At 42.9% G+C, this 21,315-nt stretch overlaps 1 protein-coding gene across 4 annotated transcripts; it reads left to right on the top strand.

Moving 5' to 3' along the window:
- The first annotated feature begins 328 nt into the window (after positions 1-328).
- Positions 329-19,863, top strand: LOC147304865 (ATP-dependent 6-phosphofructokinase, muscle type-like). 4 transcript variants are annotated; one of them, XM_086276529.1, is made up of 23 exons: positions 329-347; positions 4,730-4,850; positions 5,796-5,869; positions 6,017-6,094; positions 10,569-10,758; positions 11,353-11,518; positions 11,689-11,733; positions 12,056-12,164; positions 12,259-12,354; positions 12,446-12,538; positions 13,251-13,376; positions 13,479-13,543; positions 13,896-13,959; positions 14,067-14,213; positions 15,249-15,319; positions 15,390-15,477; positions 15,591-15,743; positions 15,839-16,003; positions 16,202-16,263; positions 16,783-16,894; positions 16,990-17,089; positions 18,524-18,629; positions 18,719-19,863. In XM_086276529.1, exons 2-23 carry the CDS (start codon positions 4,760-4,762, stop codon positions 18,858-18,860), a joined length of 2,343 nt encoding a protein of 780 aa, XP_086132655.1. In that variant the 5' UTR covers positions 329-347; positions 4,730-4,759; the 3' UTR covers positions 18,861-19,863. The 4 variants fall into 4 exon arrangements, with proteins under 4 accessions (XP_086132655.1, XP_086132654.1, XP_086132658.1 ...); XM_086276528.1 differs by lacking the exon at positions 329-347 and adding an exon at positions 1,518-1,785; XM_086276532.1 differs by lacking the exons at positions 329-347; positions 4,730-4,850; positions 5,796-5,869; positions 6,017-6,094 and adding an exon at positions 8,462-9,941 and having other exon boundaries at positions 10,139-10,758.
- Positions 19,864-21,315: the final 1,452 nt, after the last annotated feature.

The raw sequence follows: 21,315 nt of genomic DNA, 5'->3' as shown, positions 1-21,315 counted from the left end.
TTTCTTATATATGCCATTAAATGTGTGTAATGTGAAAGCCATAAATTATTTATTAAATACATAATTATAATAATAACAATAAATGATGAAATTTGTCATTATTGCATAACATATAAATTCATTTTTCCTAAAAAGAACAATTGATTTATTTCACTATTTAATTATTTTAGGCTTACAAAATTACTTTAACTTTCAGAGCATGTGATTGGTTAGCCAGTACAGTCAAGACAGAAAGAGCCCTGATAATGAGTCAATGCAGTGTCACAGTCAGTTGAATAGGTGGTGTGGACTCTTTGCATTTGAAATGAAATTACCAACAGCAAAGGCAGAGGAAAGCAGCCCAAACTGTAAGTAACATTGGGAAATACTGTTCCTGTTTCACCAAATACACAAGATTTTTTGGGGTAAGAGTGTAGTGGGATCATTTTTAAATATCTTGTTGATTTGTTGAGGTAAAGCTTATTTATTAAAGTGCTCCAATATTTTCCATTACTCCAGAATTAATGTTTTTAATATCGATCCAGCTTAATTCTAAACTCTAGCTGTGAGAATTATGTGTAAATGTATAATGCTTTACAGAGAAATCTACAGAACATTCTGTTGATGAAACAATATTATTTGATATACTGGTGTACCATATTTTTTAATGCCTTTTTCATAATTAGTCCAGTGTTTATGTCCTTTCCAAATCATTACACATTAATGGACCTTTTATTCTTAAACATCTTGCCAGATACATGATATATGTTTTAAAAAGACAAATAAGTAGGTCTGTTCTCTGCTAGTTTCATTTCATTTCATTCAAATATTATTAAATATTTATTCATGCGTACAGTGATTTTTGTGTATTTTGAGGGCTCACGCGCTCATGCTTCACAAGTAAAACCATTTTACAAATGTACATCCAAACCTGAAAAAATCTATGCACAATGTATTCAGTTCAGCTCATGAATCTGATCATTTCTCATTTCAAAATTCTTTCTGTGTGTACAACTGTCTAAAACCACACCTAACATCTTTCACTCAGTTACAAAGCCTTAAATATATGTGGACGAATCGCTTTATTCGCACTTACAGGCACGTTGCATGACCACATGGGGTTTTGAGACAAATTTAAAGCAGTACAATCTACAAATGTAAGATGCTTTCAAGTCACAGTGTAAATAATTATTTAAATAATTATTTAAAAATAATTTCAATAATTATTTAAATGAATGTTTTCTACGATGTATTTTTGTTATTTCATTTTGGCACTCTTGCCACTCCATACCAATTGAGGGTCATCGCTCCACGCAGCTAATATAATTATGCTTTTAAATCATGCTGCATAAATAAATAAGAGCATATTTGAAACGTTTTGCTAAAAGACAACTTTTTTTTATATAAGTTAAAAATAAATAAATAAATAAATAAAATCTTTGTTTACCTGAAAGCAAATTCTAACCCGTGCGCTTTTATTTGAGGTATAGACTTCTACTTCCGGGTCACGTTCCTTACATTTTTTTCTTCTTTCCATTCTTCTAAGCGAAACACAAATACCCCCAAAGCACAAATTGGTCCTTTTTGATAATTTTGATTTCTTGTTTTCGGTTTGTCGTTATTGACGACAAAGACAAAAGCCGGCCCTGAATTTTCCTTCTCGCTTTAAAACGAAAAAAAACTCTCTCTCTCTCTCTCTCTCTCTCTTTTTTTTTTTTTTTCCATTTTTGGCTCTCAGGAAACAAAAAGCGAGCTGCGCGAACATCGGACCAAACCGCTTTTATTCTGAAACTAACTTCTCCACAGGTATTCTGATTAAAGTTTTGTCGGGTTTGGGGAAAAGTTTTTGTGCCTTTACAGTTTAGCGAGGCTTTATTTGAAGAGCTTTTCTGTTATATAGATGCTTTTGAGAAAACTGATGAGAAATGAATGATGTGCGTATTTTTTATTTATTTAGTTTTCGTTTTTTAAAGCAAAAACTAAAGTCATCAAAAAGCAAGTAGTTTAATAAGCATCAGGTGCAACTAAGCATAATGTGAGATGAGATCTGTGACCATGCTGTCTCACTGTGCAGAAAAGCTGTTTGGAGAATTTGCAAGCATGAGCTACTTCTTGTGTGTGTTTCATGTATTGGACAGTCAGAAACTCTGATTTTATTCCTAAACAGTTTCATCTCTGAGGCATTTATTCATGGGGTTGGGTCTATTGTCTCTCCCTCAACGTGGCATGTTGAATAGAAGCAGCAAAGCACCCCCACGACGGATAACCTCCACCTCCATGCATGTTTTCTTTTGGGGGATTCTGTGTTTGGTGGGGGTCGGGACCCCCCACGTCCTCCAAACACTCAAAAGTGTACTGAGTCATAAAGTCAGATAGCTGGCAGTGGTTTTCTTCTTGCTGCAGATAGTAGAGTCATAAACACTGACCTTCGCTAAGGTGAGAGAGGCCTGAGGGACCCTTTGATGGTCACTTGTTGTTGTCTTGCTTTTGGGGGAACTTTGGTAACTTTGCCTGCTGTTTGTAGACAATGGGTTGGTCTGTCTCAAATATTCCGATTTTTAGGTCATTTTCTGCTCACACACCTATGATTTGTCTTAAAATGTTTTTTTTTCTCATAAATTTGAACCTTTATAATATTTCCGTTTAAGGTTTAGCTTTGTATACATTTCAGAACTCCTTTTGTTTTTGCACGATTAAATCTGAGGTAATGTTTGAACATGAATCCTGATTCACTTTTATTATACAAATCAGTAAAAATTTCAGGCTTTCATCTTAAATGATTTTTGAGATATTTATGTTTAAACATTGAGTGATATATACATTCAAACTTTGGACCATAACGTTTTAGGCTCATCAGAGATGGGCGAGCAGGAGGCCCATGATGATCTTAGATGGAGGGGCCCTAATGCCTCTTACTGTGGGCATGTGGAGGGTCTCAGTGCCTTACAAATGTCTTTGTAACCTTTCATAGACTGATTATTTTAAATAAAGCTTCCCCCAGTCACTCAGAAATCCCTGTGATTTTTGTCACAATGTGCTTCTGGTGAGAACTTCTCACCAGAAGTTGTCTAAAGGGCGTCCTTTTGAAAAAAGTCTGTTTACTGAACAGGGCTGTTACCAGTCAGGCCTGGGTGTGTCTTCCAGCTTAGCTAGTCAAATTAAAACAGGTTGGTAGTATTTTGGATTGAGCAGCTAAGTAGGTGTGTGGGTACTTTTTTATTTTTTGTAGTCAAACCGTTTCCTGCCACGTGCAGTGTTTTTCTCTCTTGCTGTTTATTGCAGGTGATCCCTGCACCCGATTATATTTAGTCCTGCTGCCCTTTTACTGTTGGACTTGTCAGCAGCTTTTGATACGGTTGACCACGACATCCTGTTATCACGGCTAGAATCGCATGCTGGCCTAAAAGGATCTGCCCTTCAGTGGTTTCGCTCCTACTTGACAGAAAGGTTCTTTTATGTCAATATGGGCCCCCACAACTCCAAATTAGCTCCTCTTAAATACGGCGTTCCTCAAGGCTCTATTTTGGGTCCCGCCCTCTTCGCACTCTATTTGCTGCCATTGGGCTCCATCTTCTCGCGGTACAGCATTTCATTTCATTGCTTTGCGGATGATCTACAGATTTATCTACCTTTAAAATCAGGATCAGATCAACCGCAGCTCTTATTACGCTGCCTTGACGACGTTAAACAGTGGTTATCATTAAATTTTTTACAGCTAAACGAAAACAAAACTGAGGTTGTCATTTTTGGCAATTTCAATCATATCGACAGCACGTTGGGTACCCTCTCCTCGTATTGTAAAACACATGTAAAAAACCTCGGAGTTTACATTGATGGTTCTTTTAAATTGAATAAGCAGGTGAGTGCAGTAGTTCAGTCCTGTTTTTTTCAGCTAAGACAGCTAGCCAGGATAAAGCCATACCTTCCGGCTGACGTCTTCGAGCGTATCATCCACCTTTTTCTTACTTGCAGATTGGACTACTGCAATTCATTGTATTATGGCCTAGATCATGCCACCATCCATCGCCTCCAGATGGTTCAAAATGCTGCTGCTCGCCTGCTAACCGGTACCAAACGGAGAGAGCATATAACCCCAATTTTAGCCTCTTTACACTGGCTCCCTGTCCCCTACAGGATCCAATTTAAACTCTTACTTTTTGTTTTTAAGTCACTCAACGCCCGAGCCCCCCCCTACTTGTCAGAGCTCCTCTCTGCCTATGCTCCAGGAAAACCCACGAGATCTAGTTCAAAACTATTGTTGTCCATTCCACGGACTAACCTCAAATCTCGTGGTGATAGATCCTTCTCTGTGGCAGGTCCCAGACTTTGGAATAGTCTCCCCTTTAATATTAGATCTGCTCAAACTCTTGAGCAATTTAAATCTTTACTAAAGACACACTTTTACGCTCTGGCTTTTAACACATTATGACCCAAGCATTTTGGATTTATCTGAATTAGTTAGTATTGTTTCAATTCTTCTATTTTATTGTTTCTATTGTTATTATTGTATTACACTGTAGTTTTTAATTTTATTGTTATTGTTAAGCACTTTGTGCAGCATCGGCTGTTGGAAATGTGCTATATAAATAAATCTGACCTTGATCTTGACCTTAGTCGAGCTGTGTGAGTGAGCGGTGGAAGGGGGCAGGATCAGGAACAGTAGTCTATAAAACCAGTGGATTTACTCGGGCTCCCATGAGAAGACAGTGAAGGAAGAGCACTCTACTTTTCTTTCCCCCCTCTCATCAAGGCCACCTGTCTGCCCGGTCCCTCTGGAAACATGTCTGAGGACCTCCAACCAACCGTGGACCCCACAAAGATGGGGGTCGGACGATCCATCGCCGTGCTGACGTCAGGAGGAGACGCTCAGGGTAAGCAGAGGAATGAGGCTTTGCTTTATTTTGAGCATAAAATGATTCTCAGTGGAGGGTAGAAGAACGATCAGACAGCATCTTCTCCTGATGTGTCTGATCACTGAATCCCAGCAAGCTGTTGAAGTCCTAGTTTCTCTTTGTCTCGTGGATGCTAATAGAGTATCATTTTATGCTCTCACTGCACAGCATTTTAAATAAGATCAGAAGCCAGAGAATATAAAGGGCTAGCAACATTTTTTCCAGTGCTGAATGACAGCTGTCAGAGGCCGACGGAGTTTTGGCTGCAAGTGCCATTTGAAGTCCAGAACATGATAGGAGGATTACATCTTGGATTAACTCCACCATCAATGCCTAATGTTACACTGCTCGTAATGTCTCAGAGTAGAAGTGTGGTGGGGGTTAAAACTGGATGAACTCAGATTGTTTAAAGGTTCAAGTCCAAGGTGTTATTATCATTGCTTTTATTCAAGTAGAATAATGTGGACTACGTGAGGATCACAGTGAATATGAAACACTAATTAAAAACTTTTCTCTTTCTCTCTATTTTTTGTTTTGCTTCTCCTGTGAATCCTTCTGGAGCTTTATCTGCCTCTTCTTCCCCTTGTGTGTTCCCTTATTTTACATATTTGGAGCTAATCTTAGTGGCAGTGACCTTTTTCTGGTATGGACAAGAGAAACACCCCCAACCACAGCTGCTGTCTATTGAAACAAGAGCTGCAACATGCCAACAGCCACAACACAAAGTCCCACAGTGGCCTTTAGTGTGCCAAGATTATGCACAAGATGCACTTTTCCCTTATGGCTATTCTTGGCTTGACATGTGCCTGTGTGCACACTAAGTCACTTAAAGGTTAAGATAAGGCCCGACAGTGTTCGGGTGATATTTGATAGAAAGTTTGAAATGTTCAGTCATCACAGATCAGATCATTTGTGTGTTTTTAGGCATGAATGCAGCCGTGAGAGCCACAGTCAGAGTCGGCATCTACACTGGAGCCAAAGTCTACTTTGTCCATGAGGTATTTGAGCGGCATACAGGTGACATGTTGGCATCAGAATACAGCAATTAAATATAAGATGGAGACACATAGGAGAGAGTTCCCTGTTAAAGTCATGACAGAGGCCATCAGCTCAGGCCTGACGGTGTATGTTGTCATGTGTTGTAGGGCTACCAGGGCCTGGTGGATGGAGGAGAAAACATTTGTCTCGCTACATGGGAGAGTGTGTCTATGATGCTTCAGCTGGTGAGTGATATACAGCTGAATAAAGACCCGTATTTATTGTACCATGGAGAAGACTATTAAAAATGCCTTTTTTAATATATATTGTAGGCTCATTTCTATGTTAAGGATTAATATTTAAAGAGTCACCCTTGACAAAGAAATCAACAATTAACAGGCCAAAATTCATTCTGATCGGTTCATCTTTTGTCAGTTTTTAGGATCCTAAGTCCATCCATCCATCCATCTTCATCCGCTTTGTCCGGGGCCGGGTCGCGGGGGCAGCAGCCTAAGCAAAGAGGCCCAGACCTCCCTCTCCCCAGCCACCTCCTCCAGCTTATCCGGGGGAATACCAAGGCGTTCCCAGGCCAGCCGAGAGATATAATCTCTCCAGCGTATCCTGGGTCTGCCCCGGGGCCTCCTCCCGGTGGGACATGCCTGGAACACCTCACCCAGGAGGCGCCCAGGGGGCATCCTTGTCAGATGCCCGAACCACCTCAGCTGGCTCCTTTCGATGTGGAGCAGCAGCTGCTCTACTCTGAGCCCCTCCCGGATGGCCGAACTTCTCACCCTATCTCCAAGGGAGAGGCCAGCCACCCTTCGGAGGAAGCTCATTTCTGCCGCTTGTATCCGCGATCTCGTTCTTTCGGTCACTACCCACAGCTCGTGGCCATAGGTGAGGGTAGGGACGTAGATCGACCGGTAAATTGAGAGCTTCGCTTTTACACTCAGCTCCCTCTTCACCACGACGGACCGGTGCAGCGTCCGCATTACTGCAGCTGCAGCCCCAATCCGTCTGTCGATCTCCGGCTCCCTTCTCCCATCACTCGCGAACAAGACCCCGAGATACTTGAACTCCTCCACTTGGGGCAGGAACTCATCCCCGACCCGGAGTGGGCACTCCACCCTTTTCCGGCTGAGAACCATGGCCTCAGATTTGGAGGTGCTGATCATCATTCCCGCTGCTTCACACTCGGCTGCGAACCGTTCCAGTGCGAGCTGGAGGCCTTCACCCGATGAAGCCAACAGAACCACATCATCTGCAAAAATCAGAGATGAGATTCTGAGGCCACCAAAGCGAAAGCCCTCCGCCACTTGGCTGCGCCTAGAAATCCTGTCCATAAAAATTATGAACAGAACCGGAGACAAAGGGCAGCCCTGGCGGAGCCCATCACCCACCGGGAACGAGTCCGACTTATTGCCGGCAATGCGAACCAAGCTCTTGCAACGGTTGTATAGGGATCGAATGGCCCGTAGCAATGGGCCAGACACCCCATATTCCCGCAACACCTCCCACAGGACACCCCGAGGGACACGGTCGAATGCCTTCTCCAAGTCCACAAAACACATGTAGACTGGTTGGGCAAACTCCCATGCACCCTCAAGTATCCTGGAGAGGATAAAGAGCTGGTCCAGTGTTCCGCGACCAGGACGAAAACCGCATTGTTCCTCCTGTATCCGAGGTTCGACTAACGGACGAACTCTCCTTTCCAGCACCCTGGCATAGACTTTCCCAGGGAGGCTGAGGAGTGTGATCCCCCTGTAGTTGGAACACACCCTCCGGTCCCCTTTCTTAAAGATGGGGACCACCACCCCGGTCTGCCAGTCCACAGGTACTGCCCCTGATCTCCACGCAACATTGCAGAGGCGTGTCAACCAGGACAGCCCTACAACGTCCAGAGCCTTCAGGAACTCGGGGCGGACCTCATCAACACCAGGGGCTCTGCCACCAAGGAGTTGTTTAACTGCCTCAGTGACCTCGCCCCCGGAAATTGGCGGGTCATTCCCCTCATCCCCAGACTCTGCTTCCTCCTCGGAAGACGTGTCAGTGGGATTAAGGAGGTCCTCGAAGTATTCCTTCCACCGCCTGACAATTTTCTCAGTCGACGTCAGCAGCGCTCCGCCAGCACTATACACAGTGCAGGTAGAACACCGCTTTCCCCTCCTGAGACGTCTGACGGTTTGCCAGAATCTCTTCGAGGCAGTCCGAAAGTCTTTTTCCATGGCCTCTCCGAACTCCTCCCACACCCGAGTTTTTGCTTCAGCCACTGCCCGAGCCGCATTCCGCTTGGCCTGTCGATACCTGTCGGCTGCCTCCGGAGTCCCACAGGCTAACCAAGCCCGATAGGACTCCTTCTTCAGCCTGGTGGCTCCCTTCACCTCTGGTGTCCACCATTTGGTTCGGGGATTACCACCACGGCAGGCACCAACCACCTTGCGGCCGCAGCTCAATGCAGCAGCTTCGGCAATGGAGACGCTGAACATGGTCCATTCGGACTCAATGTCCCCAGTCTCCCTCGGAATGCTGTTGAAGCTCTGCCGGAGGTGTGCGTTGAAGATCTCGCGGACTGGGGCCTCTGCTAGACGCTCCCAGTACACCCTCACTACGCGTTTAGGTGCACCAGGTCTGTCCAGCGTCTTCCCCCGCCACCTGATCCAACTCACCACCAGGTGGTGATCAGTTGACAGCTCAGCCCCTCTCTTTACCCGAGTGTCCAGAACATATGGTCGCAGGTCTGCTGATACGATTACAAAATCGATCATCGACCTACGGCCTAGAGCGTCCTGGTGCCACGTGCACTTATGGACACTCTTATGTTCGAACAGGGTGTTCGTTATGGCCAAACTGTGATTAGCACAGAAGTCCAATAACAAAGCACCGCTCGGGTTCAGATCAGGGAGGCCGTTCCTCCCAATCACGCCCCTCCAGGTCTCGCTGTCGTTACCCACGTGAGCATTGAAGTCTCCCAGCAGGACAACAGAGTCTCCAGGTGGAGCACCCTCCAGCACCCCGCCCAGGGACTCTAAGAAGGCTGGGTACTCTGAACTGCCACTTGGCGCATACGCGCAGATGACAGTCAGGACCCGTTCCCCGACCCTAAGGCGCAGGGAACAAACCCTCTCGTCCACCGGGAAAAACCCCAACGTACCAGCAGCAAGCCGAGGGGATACTAGGATACCCACCCCAGTCCGCCGCCTCTCACCAGGGGCAACTCCAGACTGAGACAGAGTCCAGCCCCTCTCCAGGAGACTGGTTCCAGAGCCCGAGCCATGTGTAGAGGTAAGCCCGACTATATTTAGCCGGTACCTCTCAACCTCACGCACTAACTCAGGCTCCTTCCCCACCAGAGACGTGACATTCCATGTCCCTATTGCCAGTCTTGGCAGCCAGGGGTCAGTCCGCCAGGGCCTCCGCTCCTGGCCGCCACCCGGCACACAATGCACCCGACCCCTATGGCGCCTCCTGCGGGTGGTGGGCCTGCGGGAGGATGGGCCCATGTCTCCTCTTCGGGCTGTGCCCGGCCGGGCCCCATGGACTAAGGCCCGGCCACCAGACGCTCGCCCTCGGGCACCCTCCCCGGGCCTGGCTCCAGGGCGGGGCCCCGGTAACCCTATCCCGGGCAGGGTAAACTGTTCCCTCGGTGTCTTTTTCATAAGGGTCTTATGAATCGCTCTTTGTCTGGTCCCTCACCCAGGGCCAATTTGCCATGGGAGACCCTACCAGGGGGCAAAAGCCCCCAGACAACATAGCCCCTGGGATCCCTGTGACACACAAACCCCTCCACCACGATAAGGTAGCGATTCCAGGAGGGGAGGATCCTAAGTTGAGTTTCTAATTACAATCAATGTTTATGCTGATAACAAAAGGAAGCAGATACATACCTAAAAAATGAAGGAGGGAGTTTGTCAGCCTCAGTCTGACTAATCTGCAAAACACTGCATCTACAAATTGTGGAAAAATGTTCCAGCAGCTACAATCCTATGTCAGACAAGAGCGGGACAACTTTCCTCTCCCAGAGGTTCCCCAGCTGGTCTCAGTTCCCAGATGTTTGCAGACTGTTGTTAAAAGAAGAGGGAATGCCACACAGTGGTAAACTTGATCCTGTCCCAACTTTTCTGACATGCTTTGCTGTCATCAAATTCAAAATGAGCTAATATTTTTCTTAAAATATAAAATTTTCCCACTTTAAACATCTGATATATTTTCTGTGTTCTATTGTGAATAAAATAGGCATTTATGAGATTTTCTAATCAGTGGATTCTGTTTTTATTTACCTTTTTTTGCAGCATCGCAACTTCTATGGAAGTGGGTTTGTGGTAACAAATGGATGCTTCTGTAAATGCTTCTGATATCACAACAAGCTGAGTGATGACATTAAACAAGTGACTCTGCCCTGTGATTTAAGGATCGTGGTAATACTGAACGGCATCATTCATAGTTATTTGTCTAAATACAGCAGTCTGGCAAGGAGTGACACACTGACATTTATGAAGTGTGTGTGAATGGCAGCAGAGGCTGCGGCAGATTTCTAAGATATCGTCTTTACTCGTGATGCAACCTCACTCCATGGGAATCCAGGCCACCCTAATGAGCTGTTATAAAGCTGACCCGATGATATCTAACTGTTATGGAAAACACTGTTGGGTTAATTGTCTGTCAATGCTGCATTAACGTTTTCAAAGCCAGTTATAAAAGCTTCTCCTCTTCCTGTGTTAGGGTGGTACTGTCATCGGCAGCGCTCGCTGCAAGGACTTCAGAACCAGAGACGGTCGTATGAAGGCCGCCTGCAACCTGGTGAAGCTGGGCATCACCAACCTGTGTGTAATCGGTGGAGACGGCAGTCTGACGGGAGCCAACGAGTTCAGGACCGAGTGGAGCGGGCTGCTGGTTGATCTGGTCCGAGCAGGTAAAGAGACAAACGAGGCTGCGAGAATCGTGAATGTGTCAAATCTTTCAGCCTCGTCTTTTTGTGTCTGACTAAATCTGTCTGTCCTCGTCTCTCTTCCAAGATTAGCTTCTAATTCATCACAAAAAGACGGGGTAGGGGAAAATAATGAAAAGCATGTGCATTCACTAGGAATATACAGTGGTGTGCTTTGTTTTGACCACTAAAAACTAAATTTGGGGACGTTTCCAAAATGCTGCATAAAGTTTAAATTTATAAGTTAAAGCCTCAGTCACACAACTCATACAAGCTCCAGTAAGGGCTAAATAACTGAATTTTACATTTTTTTCCACTCACTATGTGGTTGGCAATAAGCATTTTACCCTAGCAACCAGTAGATACCAAGGGGTTGACAACCAGTCTCTAGGCCTGTGCGTCTGAGGCTGCAAGAAAGAAAGATAAGAATAAACTTTATTGTTCCACTTGGAAATTTGTCTTGGACAAACGGCGCTAAACATAGCTGCATTCGCCTAATGAAAACCATGAAAATTAAAAAGGGGGATAAAAACAAACAAACCAATGTTTGTATCATCAGATTATGTATCATGTCTGCAGGTAAGATCACTGAGGAAGAAGCTAAGAAATCGTCCCACCTCAATATTGTTGGCATGGTCGGCTCAATCGACAATGACTTCTGCGGCACTGACATGACCATCGGTACTGACTCGGCACTGCACCGCATCATTGAGGTGGTGGATGCCATCACCACGACTGCACAGAGGTCAGACCCCACTGTGCATTCAAAAAGTGAATCTGTCAACCAAATTAATAGTTTGCACATATGTACAGGTAGAAAACTCTAGAAAAAAATGGACGTATCGCCTTTCTTATGCCTGTCAGTTTATAGTGGATATACTGATTCTGCATATTCATTTTTTTCAAAATCCACAGCCACCAGAGGACATTTATCCTGGAAGTGATGGGCAGACACTGTGGGTCAGTACTCTATCTGTGTGTGTGTCATTAGACTGAGAGACTATTATATTTGCGTGACTTATTTATTCTCATTCATGTGTGCAACAAGTAGTTACAGTGCATAACATAACGAACTCTCTCCAGTTACAGTCTTCTTATTAATATGATGCTGGTGCACAAATGACCTGAATGCCTCTGTATTGTTTGTGTCAGTGGACTGGTGGGATCTTGTGACTGTCAAAGAGGTTTTGTGATTTAAAAGTACAGCCGAAAAAACATGTTCCTGTGGCTACGTCTATGAATCAGGCTGCTTAACCGTTTGTGTTTGCACACATGCGTGCAGTTACCTGGCCCTGGTGACGGCTCTCGCCTGTGGAGCTGACTGGGTGTTCATTCCCGAGATGCCGCCAGATGATGGCTGGGAGGACCACTTGTGCAGGAGGCTGTCAGACGTAAGTGTTTCTTCATTTGAAGATACCCACATCCTCTCTTTGCATGCATATTTGTACTTTTATCTCTGTTATTATTATTATTTTTTTACTTTAGCAAAGAGCCCGTGGATCTCGACTAAATGTGATCATTGTGGCCGAGGGCGCGATGTGCAAGGATGGCAAACCGATTACATCTGACCAGATCAAAAAGGTAAGCTGTATGGTTCTTACTATTGTGCGAGTATTATTGTAAGCTATGCTGACAGTATACTGAACAAAGAGCTGGATTTGTTTGTGTCCAGTTGGTAACTGACAGACTCGGCTTTGATACCCGCACCACTGTTCTTGGACACGTGCAGAGAGGAGGAACACCCTCTGCCTTCGACAGAATCCTGGTGAGTGTCCCAGTAAAACGCAGAGTAGAATCCACACAGTACACAGCTCTACTTCTGCCTCTACTGAGGCTCCTGACTCCTGAGGAGTGTACTATGAAGTAAGAATTAATGGAGTAGTAAACCATAATGAGCTAAAAGTCTGAGTTTCTTTAAAAAAGTAGCTTTTAAATGGCTAAATCACCATGGTAACTTACCTTGAACACGTAACCTGGTCTGGAGAAGGTTTAAAATCCTCTGGAAATGCAACATTTTTAATACATTTCTTTTATTTACAGCATATAAAGCAGGATATAGAGTCTCTGCTAGGAGAACCTGTTTTATATGTACAAGTTGTACAGAGGGTGCAGTCTGCAATAAAATAAACTTGAATTATTTTACTCCTCTGTGCACTAAATCACCACATTAACAGTTTTCTGCAGCATTAATTTCCTGTCTTATTTGTAACAGTGTGTTTACATTTTACTGTAATATTTTATCTTTTTATCTTTATATATTTGTAGTCACCATTTCATTATCATCATCTGATAACATCTGTGAGTGGAGTAGGTGACGCTCATAGGGATCATTTTATACAGAAGAGTCATATAATCCGCATGAACGAAGCCTGAAGGGCTGAACTGGGTCAAGAAAGCTAACGGAAAGAAAGCCTAGCTGTATTTAACTTTCTTCGTAGTACACCCTCTGGTGAACTGGCTCTGTTGGTTTACTCTAGGGCAGCAGGATGGGAGTGGAGGCGGTGATGGCATTGCTGGAGGCCACCCCAGACACTCCCGCCTGTGTGGTCACCCTGTCGGGGAATCAAGCCGTCAGATTGCCGCTCATGGAGTGCGTGCAAGTGGTACGTCAGAGTATTTTCACCCAAGGAAAAAGATGATTAGTGTGTTGCTTTGCCTGTTCTGAGGGATATCCACTAACACTACAATGACTTTACGCTTTACAGACAAAAGAAGTGACTGCTGCCATGGCTCAGGGCAGATTTGACGATGCCATCAAGCTCAGAGGAAAGTACGTGTTTCACAGAGAGTATTAGCAATAAAACATTTAAGTGATCGACTAACTTTGCATAACTATGGAGCCTGAATTGTGCAGCTTCAGGCTCTGCCAATGTCATCTGCTCTGTGGGCTGAACAAATTAGACATTAGATGGCACATGCAATCAATTAAAAAACTTTAAAGTAAAACTTGCAATACCATTTAAATATTAAGTAATGCCTAATAACAAAAAGGAAAAATCATTAAAATACTGACTACAATAATTTTATATTGTTTATTCTGACTAAACACTGTAAAAGTCTAACAGCTGAGCCGTATTTTTAATCTAGCTAATAACCCACTAACCCTCCTTTATGATGTGTAGGAGTTTTGAAAACAACTGGAATACGTACAAGCTGCTGGCTCACATCAATCCTCCAGATACTAAGGTGAGCGACCTTCACCTTCTAAACCAGACTCGTCCTGACTCCCTGTTGTTACTGAATCATGTTTAAGGACCTTCAGCTGTCTCATTGTGTCCATCTGTCGCTGGCAGAGTAACATCAATGTGGCCATTATGAATATCGGCGCCCCCTGTGCTGGTATGAACGCTGCCGTGCGTGCAGCGGTGAGGATGGGCATCATCCAGGGTCACTCCATGCTGGGAGTCCATGAAGGTTTCGACGGTCTGGCTCAAGGACAGGTAATAATTTTTTTGGTAATCTGTTATCCTTTTAAACCAGAGAACCAGTGTCACACGTGCAAGAATCTTCTTCCTACTTCGGTTACGAAGACTAGAACTGCTTTTTGTTGCCTCTGGTGTTTTGTTCCCTGTCAGATCAAAAAATATGAGCATAAAACATCCATCAAACAGCGACGACAACTGTTATGTTATCACACGTGGTGGTCACAATGGCAAGATATTAAGTATGAATGGCGACATACATGCAAGACATAAAAAGGCTAACAAAGCACTGAAAACACATGTTAGAAGAAAGATCAATGTGTACTTTAATGAGCACCACCAAACTGGGAGGTGGTTCCACAGAAGAGGGCCTGAAAACTAAGGGCTCGGCCTCCCATTCTACTTTTAAATACTCCAAGAATCACAAATAAGCCCCCAGTCTGAGAATAAACTGCTCTTGTAGGATAATTATGGGGCCTGATTATGTATGTGAGGAGAAGGATTTAAAAAAATATCCCTACATTGTTGTTGTTGTTGTTGTTGTTAACTGCTGTTATTAACAACCAGTGTTCTTGCTTGTAGCATCAGAGAGAGAGAAGTTGCTGTGGTGAAGTTGTTGACTGGACTCAGTGTGTGTGTGTGTGTGTGTGTGTGTGTGTGTGTGTGTGCGCGTGTGTGTGTGTGTGTGTGTGTGCGTGTGCGTGTGTGTGTGGCATTAGTTGGTTCAGTTGTTGTTCAGTTGATTAGCTCGGAATTTATATTGGGAGCAATATAAACGCCCCTGTACCCATGAAATTGGAGCTATTCCCATTGAAGCCCTTTTTGCATCTATGTGTCACGTAAAGAAAAAAAAAACAAAAACGGGCCTTTCAAAATAAAAGACCTCTGCTTCTCTTCTGTTTTTATTGTGTGGGGTCAAATGCAGATACATGCTTTCAAATAATTCAAGTAAGTCATTGCTTTCATGTGTGAGTACTGTACTTTGTCTTCCAATAGTTATAAGTGTTTTACTTTTATTATATAAGCTCAGTTAGATCTTCCTGTTCACTACAGATCGAGCCCATTATCTGGACTTCTGTGAGTGGCTGGACTGGAAAAGGAGGTTCAATGTTGGGCACCAAGAGGTAAAAATATGCATTTTTGTTTCTTTGATTTTATATTTGGAAAATAAACATGTATCCTGTATTCCCGAAGAACTCTTCCAGGCAAAAGGTTGGAGGAGATCAGCCAGAACATCGCCAAATTCAACATCCACGCTTTGGTGATCATTGGCGGCTTTGAGGTAAGAAGTGGCAGAAGGCTTTGTTTCTCTTCTGCTCATTCAAAGTGAGCAGAAGTTCCTGAAACTAGAAGCACAGAAAAAAAAATGAATCTGCGTCTCCTCTTTTGCTGCAGGCGTATGTTGGAGGCCTTGAGCTGGTGCAGGCTAGGGAGAAATATGAGGAAATGTGCATTCCCATTGTGGTTATCCCTGCCACCGTATCCAACAACGTCCCTGGCTCTGACTTTAGCATCGGCGCTGACACTGCCCTGAACACCATCACCTCCGTTAGTGGCTGAACAGCAAATATATATGCACATGCACAAACATAAATTAAAAAGGAAGCAGTTTATCTTTTACTTTCTGGTTTGTTTCTCTGCAGACCTGTGACAGGATCAAGCAGTCTGCAGCAGGCACCAAGCGCCGCGTGTTTATCGTTGAGACTATGGGTGGATACTGTGGCTACTTAGCCACCATGGCAGGTCTGGCTGCTGGGGCTGATGCCGCTTACATCTTTGAGGAAAAATTCGACATTAAAGATCTGGAGGTGAGCTGAAAGTCGGTGAAGAAGAGGGCATGGCCATCAAGTGTGAGTTCATTGCTTGAAGTGACTGTCTTAAGAGGGCAGTTTCTTCCTGAGGACAGAAACATAATGAATTCGTTGTGTTGCACTCTTTTGGTTTCAGTTTTCTGTCTTTAAAGTTTATGGAGTCTGAAAAGTAATTAGGTGAACTTTTGCTCACAGGCGAACGTCCAGCACATGGTGGAGAAGATGAAGACAACAGTGAAGAGAGGTCTGGTGCTCAGGTAGGTTTTGTTCTGGCAGGGAAAAGAAATGAAGTGCAACAGGAAGAAGGTAAATACCTGGTATAAAACCAGTAATCTGGTTAACTGCTACTGAGTAAATCTTCGGAATATCCAGTTGTTGTAACCCTCTAGTCATTGTGAATCACTGATTTAGCAGAGCATCAATCACAAACTCACAGCGAGTGCTTCAATTTTCTGTAGTACAAACACCAAAAACTCAGGATATTCAAAACAATAAGAACCCAGGAGACGAGTTCTTTTATACAACAGGCAATTTTAACTGAAAGCATGTCATTTCAAAATAGGAAAGTGACGGTTTAAATAATAAAACTAGTAAAGAATTTTATTTATCTGCTCTAGTTTGATTGGCTCACTGTCATAGTTGAATTCAAATGAGCCATTATTACACCTTTACAATGTCTGCTGTGAACAGGACCCATAATTCATGCTCTGAAACCAGATAAAAGTCCATTTATTTTCAGGCAACAGCAGAATAATTTACTGTTCATTGTTCAAAAGGAATGAAAGCTGCAATTCCAACTACACGACTGATTTCATCTTCAACCTGTACTCAGAGGAGGGAAAAGGCATCTTTGACTGCCGTAAGAATGTCCTTGGACACATGCAGCAGGTGTATTCATGAGGGGAAATGTCCAAACGCAATAATTGGTTTGCTCCTCATTTTTCTGTGATTTATTCTAACTGCGTGTCCTCTACCAACTGCAGGGCGGCACTCCTACACCCTTCGACAGAAACTTTGGCACAAAGATGGGTGCCAAGGCAGTTCTGTGGCTTACTGACAAACTGAAGGAGTGCTATAGGCATGGTATGTGCACTTAAAGCCAAACTCTGTGTTATATATGATGAAATATGCCGTTGTTTAAAGTTTTGAAGTAAAGTTTCTTGAATCTGATATATTTATATGTAGAGTTAATTTCATGTTGTAAAGTCATAGCAAAGAAAAAGTACACCTTCTGTCAGTTATAAGTCTGTACATATCAAAATTAACCTTAAAATTTGGTTAATAAAACATACGATAAACAGCAACTCATGACCTGTTACATCATCTTGGGATTTATTTGACAAATGTGTGAAAAAGAAGGTAAATAGCAGCCAGTTGCTGCCAATCTTGCACTTGATTAACTGATCATCTTTAAGTGTGAGCACTTCTATAAAAGCAGAGCTTTTGGCAGTTTTCTGCTCTGCAGCATTCAAATGTGTGTTAACATGACGCCAAGGAGGAAAGACATCAGCAGAGCTGTTAGAGGAGCAACTGCTGCTGCCCATCAGTCAGATAAAGTCCATCATTCTACAGTGAGGATTGCTCTCCAGTGGAGATCACTCAGAAAAGCTCCCAGTATTTCCATGAGTGGATGTTCCAGCAAATTCACCCCAAGGTCAGACCATGCAATCCTCAGAGAAACTGCAAAAAACCCAAGTGCTACATTTCAGACTCTATAGGCCTCAGTTAGCACGTTAAATGATGACTTGGATTTGCAAAATTGCTTCTAAACAAACCACAAAACCCCTAGAACAATGTCCTTTTGAAAGACATGACCAAAGAGGGAGATATTTGGCCATAATACCCAGTGCTGTGTTTGGTCAGAAGAGACACTTCATATCAGCGGTCAAGCACGGTGGTGATTTCAGCTTGTTTTGCAGCCACAGGATCAGGGCACCTCTCTATTGAAGTATTCTACAGTTAAATGTGAGGCCATCTGTGTGACAGCTAAAGCTGGGCTGAAACTAGCTCGCACAACAGGACAATGATCTCAGTCACACCAGCTAATCTACAACACAATAGCTGGAAAAGAAAAGAATCAAGGTGGTGCAATAGTCTAGTCAAGGTCCAGAGCTGCCATAAATATGTGGACATTAGAAAGACTGATACAGTGATACATAAAACTGCTGTACAACGGGGTGAGCTTTAGTTTTTCAAACAATGCTTCTGCTTTTTAATTTAGTTTTGGTTAAATAAACAATGAAACTGTGAAATTGTTCACAGAAACTGAAAAGGGGGCTGTTTTTAAAGCTGCTGAAGACCAGATGATTGTTTTTACGTTCAATGCTCTAATATGTAAAAGCTTCCAAGTGGCCGAGCCAAACATTGACAACAATCGTGTAGCAGATCTACGTCATGTTTTGTCATTCTAAATGTACATTTTTCATACATAATCATATGTTATGAATATTCCTTTCAGTAAGTCATGTGGAATGTGAATCATGAATTAGTTAATCAGTTTGTCTTTGGGGCTTTTAGGTCGTATCTTTGCTAACACAGCAGACTCCGCTTGCGTGCTGGGAATGAGAAAAAGGGCACTCACCTTCCAACCTCTCGCTGAATTGAAGGAAGACACAGATTTTGAGTATGATATATATTTTCGAGCTCACATGTTGTAAGAATATAAGTACAATAACAAGCATCCGAGTGAATGATCCCTCCCATCTGTTGCAGGCGCCGCATCCCTAAGATACAGTGGTGGCTGAAAATCAGGCCCATCATGAAGATCTTGGCTAAATATGACATCAAACTGGACACCTCTGAACACGCCGACTTGGAGCATGTGATCAAGAAGAGTAGCTTTCTTGGGAAGTAGACGCCATCTGCTCCCTGTTAGTACGCAGTTGGACAGGGGGATTTTGTTCTTTTCCATAAACAAACTTATGTTTTCTTGTTTAACCATCTGTCTGCCTCAGTAAAAGAGCTGCTATCTTTCCTGTCCTGATTGTTTGCTTCCTCTTTGTAGCCCTCCTCATCCTGAAAAGCTTTTCCTGAATACACAGTGCAGAAGAAAACAAGCCATTAAAGATGACTGATAATCCCCCCAAAACACTGTGTTGTTGGTGATTAATGCCAATTAATGTGATCTGTCCAGAGAAACTAGCAGACTAATTTTTAATTTACACTCTATTTTGGAAATGGTGTCTGATCAAAACCCATACAGCGAACACAGTGATTAAAAGTTTACATATTTAGCAACTGCGTGACCTGATGATCATCTAGACGTCATTTAGTGTTTTTGTTTTGTTTTTCCTTGTAGCCATAGTAAATTGTACCCGTTACACCTATACGTATGAATTTTAGGTCACTGGAAGCGCTGATATAATTACACCTAATGCATCTGAATTAGTAAGCCTCAATCACAAATCTTTAGAAAACGTCCTTTACTCCAAGAGGTTCTTGCCCCCGAAAATTTTGAACCCCAATTGAAAACCATTGATGTCTGGTAAAAGCAGCCAGCTATAATAACGTGATCCATCGGTACACATTCAGCCTCCTTTTCTTTATCCTGATTTTGAACAATACGTGAACTGGGTGCAGCTAAAGATGGACTCATAGCGATCTGTTTAAATATCCTCTGCACATATTCAAACACAGATATATTATTCTCTGAATAAGCTCTGTTTGTATGGGTTTGTCATAAAAATAAATGTATGTAGAAAAAGCCATAACAAAAAGAGATTACCTATGTTTAACGAAGAACTGTGACTACAACTGAAGCAGCCTTTGTTTTGTTTTATTTGTTTTCAATAAATTTTGGTAAATTTTCTGGTAACAAATGTTATAACATGTTAATAAAAGCTTTGTTTACTGACTTATTCTTTTGAGGCACTTACTAATTTATGGTTTTGCTGAAATTCCCATATCGCTGTGATGATACGTAGACTTGAAAAGAACAAATTTATATAGTGATTTATAGAACCCTGGCCTACTCGCTCGCCACTTTTTTAAGTACACACATTTAACTGCTTTTTAACATAAATAGCTAATCAGCCAGAGAAGCAACTTTAACCTCCTAAGACTTGAGCTCTTCCATGGCATGCATTTTTAATATTTCTTTGATATTTGGGCATATTGGGACCTCATGAATGTAAAAACAAAGAATTGCCAGATCTTTTTTTTTAACCTCATTTTTATTTCTGACAAAAATGAGATCCACATATGAGGACATTTGTTTTAAATTTTGATACAACAGTGGCAGTAGAATGTCCTCCTAAGTGGATATCAGGCACTTGTAGAGAAATATTAGTGTTTTTAGGTCTAGACAATCCAAAATGTGATGTCCACATATGTGGACACAAGGTCCTAGGAGGTTAAATGTGATGTGGTTGTTTGTGTGGGGCTGTGTATGTCAAGAATTGCTGATCACATGTCTATGGTTTCCAGATAATGGTCTGAAAAAGAGAAAATATAAGTGAGCAGCAGTTCCCTGTGTGAAACTGCTTTGTTGATGTCAGAGGAGAATGGCCGCTTTGAGCTGATAGGAAGGCAACAGTCACTCAAATAACTATAAGTTAAAACCCAAATATGTGAAAGAGCATCTCTGAATGTATAACATGTCAAAACTTGAAGCAGATGGAGGCCACACCGAGTGCCACTCCTGCCAGCTAAGATCAGGAAACTGAGGCTAATTTGATAAAATGCAAGATTGTAAGAATCCTGATTGGTCTGATGAGTCAGAGCATTGATCCATTCTGCTTTGCACCAAGCTGTGTAGTGTGCGTCAAACTCAGGTTAAAATTCAGAAAATTCTGGGTTTTTCAGTAATGATATCTGAAAATCTTAGCAGGTCTCTGTGTCTTTTGTCAAGCACATGTTTGGGGCTGCACACAAATACCCCAAGTCCCTGAGTGCTTTGTTTTGAATGGTACATAAACACTGGAGCCATTCTCATTCACAATGTTGATAATCCAATTATGGATCCATAATTACCAGCATAATAGAATGTTACCTATCTTTGACAACCCATTTTCGGGTTAATGAAATTTATTTTAATCATCTGTTCCTGATTACATCTAGAGCAGGGTGCCAGGAAATCTGATTACGTCACAGCGCTCTCCACACAAAAGGTCCCAAATCACTCATTATTCCTGCTGGTAATCAACAAACTGCCTTTTCACAATGTAATCAGCACAGTAACTGAAACTGAAAGCCTATACTTCAGAGAATTGCAGCAGGCTGGTGGCCTGTATATAAAGCTTATGCAGTGCCCAACATAGTGCTGCATTTAAGCTGCATTTATTACAAGAAGTAATAAGAAATAATGAAAA

Source organism: Aulonocara sp. 'chitande type north' Nkhata Bay, linkage group LG20 (assembly GCF_057382095.1).
Source record: "Aulonocara sp. 'chitande type north' Nkhata Bay isolate Kocher_YH1m ecotype deep benthic linkage group LG20, A_spYH_male_GT1.1, whole genome shotgun sequence".
NCBI lineage: Eukaryota > Metazoa > Chordata > Actinopteri > Cichliformes > Cichlidae > Aulonocara > Aulonocara sp. 'chitande type north' Nkhata Bay.
The sequence above is the reverse complement of the archived record's forward strand: the minus strand, read 5'-3'. Positions and strand labels throughout refer to the sequence as shown.

Bases quoted from the DNA above. Each gene is read 5' to 3' on its own strand.
- LOC147304865 (XM_086276529.1), top strand. From the start codon at position 4,760: ATGTCTGAGGACCTCCAACCAACCGTGGACCCCACAAAGATGGGGGTC. The intron at 4,851-5,795 runs GTAAGCAGAGGA...GTGTGTTTTTAG, and splicing joins GTCAGGAGGAGACGCTCAGG to GCATGAATGCAGCCGTGAGA. The intron at 12,355-12,445 runs GTAAGCTGTATG...GTTTGTGTCCAG, and splicing joins CATCTGACCAGATCAAAAAG to TTGGTAACTGACAGACTCGG.